The sequence below is a fragment of the Pseudophryne corroboree genome, chromosome 6 (assembly GCF_028390025.1).
Source record: "Pseudophryne corroboree isolate aPseCor3 chromosome 6, aPseCor3.hap2, whole genome shotgun sequence".
NCBI classification, from domain to species: Eukaryota; Metazoa; Chordata; class Amphibia; order Anura; family Myobatrachidae; genus Pseudophryne; species Pseudophryne corroboree.
Genome location: NC_086449.1, coordinates 818,725,135 through 818,729,739, shown reverse-complemented (window position 1 = coordinate 818,729,739; position 4,605 = coordinate 818,725,135). Strand labels below are relative to the sequence as shown.

The following is a 4,605-nucleotide window of genomic DNA, read 5'->3' as shown; positions in this document are numbered from 1 at the left end:
GTGGAGGGGTTTATATAAGGTATTACCCCAGCAGGGAGTGGAGATCTCACTTAAAACATGGCCTGCTGTCAGGCCCGCCCACCGGAAAGTCCAGTGAAAAAAAATGTAAAGTGCACTGGCTCCTTTGGACCTATCTATACCCCATCATACTAATCTGTCCCCAATATCCCTTATGGATACTAGAGAAATGGCCTTTACTGTTTTCAATATAAGTAAATTTCCTGCATGATGTCCCTTTATGTATTTTCTGTGTCCATTAATGTAACTGAGCCTGTAGATATAATCTGAGTGACAGCTCCCCCTCCCCCTGTGTGCAGAATGTGACCTCACTGGTTTCTGTGTGGCAGAAACTCTCACTTTCATTTCTCTCTTCTGCTGCCAGCGATGGCGTCTGCTGATCTGAGACAGGAGCTGCACTGTTCCATCTGCCTGAGCATTTATACAGATCCTGTAACCCTGAGATGTGGCCACAACTTCTGCCGGGTCTGTATTGATCGTGTGCTGGATACACAGGAGGGGGCTGGAGCTTATACCTGTCCGGAATGCAGAGCAGAGTGTCAGGAGCGTCCTGTACTGCAGAGGAACATAACGCTGTGTAACATAGTGGGGAGTTTCCTGTCTACTCGGCCAGATCAGGAGGAGACTGGGATCTTCTGCACTTACTGTGTGGACTCTCCTGTACCTGCTGCTAAATCCTGTCTGATGTGTGAGGCTTCTCTGTGTGATAAACACCTGAGAGTACACAGCAAGTCAGCAGAACACGTCTTATGTGATCCCACCACTGCCCTGGGGAACAGGAAATGCTCCGTCCATCAGAAGATCCTGGAGTATTACTGCACTGAGGACGCTGCCTGTATCTGTGTGTCCTGCAGTTTAGCTGGGAAACATCGGGGACACCAGGTGGAGATGCTGGATGAGGCCTCTGAGAAGAAGAAGGAGAAGCTGAGGAATGTTCTGCAGAAACTGACCACAAGGAGAGAGGAGACTGAGAAAAGAGTCCAGAGTCTGCAGGAGCGCAGGAGAGAAGATCAGGGAAAAGCAGCTGGTGTAACAGAGACAGTCACTGCCCTGTTTAGAGACATCAGGAGACAGCTGGAAGACCTGGAGAAGAGAGTCCTGATTGAGATCTCCAGGCAGGAACAGCGCGTTTCACTCTCAGTTTCTGATCTGATCCAGCAGCTGGAAATAAAGAAGGACGAGCTGTCCGGGAAGATGCGTCACATTGAGGAGCTGTGTAACATGTCTGATCCAGTGACTGTCTTACAGGAACCAGACACAGGGGACTTGTGTGATACTGACGACCCAGAGACACATGATAACCAGGTCCGTGGTGCAGGAGATCTGGATGTGAGTCTCATCTCAGGGACATTACACACATTATCTGATATAATAACAGGTATAAATACAGGGATCTATGTGCAGGAGGCTACAGACATGTTACTGGATGTGACCACAGCTGGTAATAATGTACATTTATCAGGTGACAGGAAAACTGCATCCAAGTCACCAAACCAGAATCGCCCAATAACACCAGAGAGATTTGAGGATGATCAATTAATAAGCACCAAGGGATTCTCCTCAGGGCGATGTTACTGGGAGGTGGATGTCAGTAAGTCAGAGTGGTGGAGGGTGGGGATGTGTTACCCCAGTATAGGCAGGAGAGGAACACAGTCATACATTGGTAATAATAACAAGTCCTGGTGTTTGCGTAGGTATAATAATCGGTACTATGTGGTACATGACAGTACAGGGATCCGGTTACTTGACAATATCCCCTGTGACAGAGTGAGGATATATCTGGATTATGAGGCAGGACAGCTGTCCTTTTATTCTCTGTGTGACCCTATCAGACATTTACACACCTACACTGCCGCCCTCACTGAGCCCCTCCATGCTGCATTATTGGTAGCGGTTGGTTGTATAACTATATGTGGGGGAGTCAGGAACTGGGAGAAATTGCCATAAGAAATCTGCCCAGAGACTGGTGACATCACAAGTATGGGGAATGTGATTGGGTGAACATTCAGCCAATAGAATGAAGCAGTGGGTGAAGCTACAGCTGAGCCCCTCCCCCTGTGTAACCAGATGACCAGTGTGTGGATGTGTTCCCATGTTGGAGTGTTATGCTGGGTACACACTGACAGACATATCACCCACCCAGCTGTGATGTCAGCAGCGACATATCTAATGGCCAATTAATAACTCGGTATACTGTAGCTTACCTAATCGGCTGCTCTGTCGGTGCAATTGTGGATCGGCAGACATGTCGCTGAGGTGTGTAGCCAGCCTTAGAGACTGTCATCTATATGTATAAATGCGAAAGCCCTCTCTCACTGACTGACTGACTCATCACTCATTTTTTTACTTCCCAATATGTTAGGTAGATGGAATGTAACATAGAGATTCTTCAGGTGGGAAAAAGGAAAACTACGTAATAAGAATTTGAATAAACCTCCCCTAAGGGGGTGAACAGGGGCTTGACATAATGACGTTATTAGCATCTTAATATATCATTGACATCACCCGTGTTGAACTATTTAATTGATAAGAAAGGTGTTTCAACAGAGGTGATTGCAATCATAAATTAAGAAGGAAGTCCAGATAGAGAGCATTTTGTCCCTCTTGGAATGGGTCATGGTGGGAGGTATAGATTGTGTATATTCAATTGAAACCAATGGTGTATATTAGTTTTAAGTAATAGTTTAATAATGCCTGGTTACTGTTTATAGCTCCATCTAACTGAAAGACAACTACCGTATTTGCCGGCGTATAAGACGACTGGGCGTATAAGACGACTCCCAACATTTCCACTCAAAATATAGAGTTTGTTATATACTCGCCGTATAAGACTACCCCCTCTTGCGCACACCTTCCACACACCAAATAAAACGTAAAAGAACAAAGAAGTTTAAAACTTGCTTTTTGCTGGTGCCATGATAGGGTTGATAGGCGTTTGACAGCTGGACTTTTTCTATGCTGTATTGTACTGTGCAATGGTGCAGTACTGTGGTTGGCTGTTGGCTGTATACAAAGCTTGATTGGATTGGTCCCTGCTCCCTGTCTGCCCTCCCTGTCCCCCTGTCACTAGCAGCAGTCTATTAATACCAAGTGACATACTGTATATTATGACCGCATGTGCAAGGGGCGGGTCGGAGCGCCGCTGCTTCCCGCCAAGCAGAACGGGCCGGTCACGCCGAAAAGGCTGGCACCCCTGTATCGCTGCTGATGCTCGCCGCAGCCACGCTGATGACCCGCCGCGGCCGCAGTGCTTCGGGAGGCCACTATGGCACCCGGCGTATGAAGTGCACCCGGCGTATAAGACGACCCCCCCCCCACTTGGAGGCATGTTTTGCAGGGCAAAAAAGTAGTCTTATACGCCAGCAAATACAGTATTTTACAAACTTTTCTTGTAGTGGAACAAAGACAATTTAACCTTAAAATACACATAGACAAATAAAAAAAATGTATCTTGTCACATGTAAGAATAGCAGCAGCCTCTGTACTACTTACACACTGGGACATGACTCAGGAGGACTCTGTGTGTGTCTCTAGATCTAGACCCAAATGGTTTAATTGCATAACAGTTCACACAGGACTCAGACACCCAGGCGGGGAGGAGGAGAAGATGGGATCCCTGTGTCATTTACGGCTCTCTCCACCCTCCTATCTCTCCTCTGGTCAGAAAGCTCTTTCGGTAGCTCATAAAACATGATATTCCTGTGTCTCTACCTGCCCTGCATACTGTCCTGCTGGCATTCTGGCTGCTGGTTCTGCTGCTGCTGCTTAAAAGGGAAATCTAGTGATGTCAGTGTGCTCTGGACGGGGGGCCCCCTGACAAAGGGGGGCCCAGGGTACAGTATGCCCTGCAACCCGCCCTTAATCTGGCTTTGCCACCCACATATCCTTCAATGCTTCCCTATCTAATCACATCCTCTCTGTACAGTACACATAACCTCACATATTTTGTCTTTCTTTACTCACACCTCCTGACCTTTGGTCAACATTGCTGGGTATCATCACACAACCCATTAAGAACCTAGCGATCTGGTGGACCATTATGCAATAGGTAGCATCTATCCTTTTGTATCAATGCCTATTGTCCTATAGATTGTAAACTTGCGAGCAGGGCCTTCCTACCTCTATGTCTGTCTGTTTTTACCCAGTTTTGTTCTATTACTGTTCTAATTGTAAAGCGCAACGGAATATTCTGCGCTATATAAGAAACTGCTAATAAATAATAAATGGATTAATATTTACTTATATTAAGATGTCTCAGATTTACATCTCTATAGATTTACCAAATTATTAACACTCATTTATATATACAACCGTGATAAACAGAAACTCCCGTGTGAAGAACAGGCAGAACAGCTAGTTATAAATACAGGTTGAGTCTCCCTTATCCAAAATGCTTGGGACCAGAGGTATTTTGGATATGGGATTTTTCCATATTTTGGAATAATTGCATACCATAATGAGATATCATGGTGATGGGACCTAAATCTAAGCACAGAATACATTTATGTTACATATACACCTTATACACACAGCCTGAAGGTCATTTTAGCCAATATTTTTTGTAACTTTGTGCATTAAACAAAGTGT

At 45.6% G+C, this 4,605-nt stretch overlaps 1 protein-coding gene across 1 annotated transcript; it reads left to right on the top strand.

Moving 5' to 3' along the window:
• Positions 1–357: 357 nt before the first annotated feature.
• Positions 358–4,256, top strand: LOC134933730 (E3 ubiquitin-protein ligase Midline-1-like). Its single transcript, XM_063929134.1, has one exon. The coding sequence runs from the start codon at positions 385–387 to the stop codon at positions 1,963–1,965; it is 1,581 nt and encodes a 526-aa protein (XP_063785204.1). The 5' UTR covers positions 358–384; the 3' UTR covers positions 1,966–4,256.
• The last annotated feature ends 349 nt before the right edge of the window (positions 4,257–4,605 follow it).

Coding starts and splice junctions, on each gene's coding strand:
- LOC134933730 (XM_063929134.1), top strand. CDS start 385: ATGGCGTCTGCTGATCTGAGACAGGAGCTGCACTGTTCCATCTGCCTG.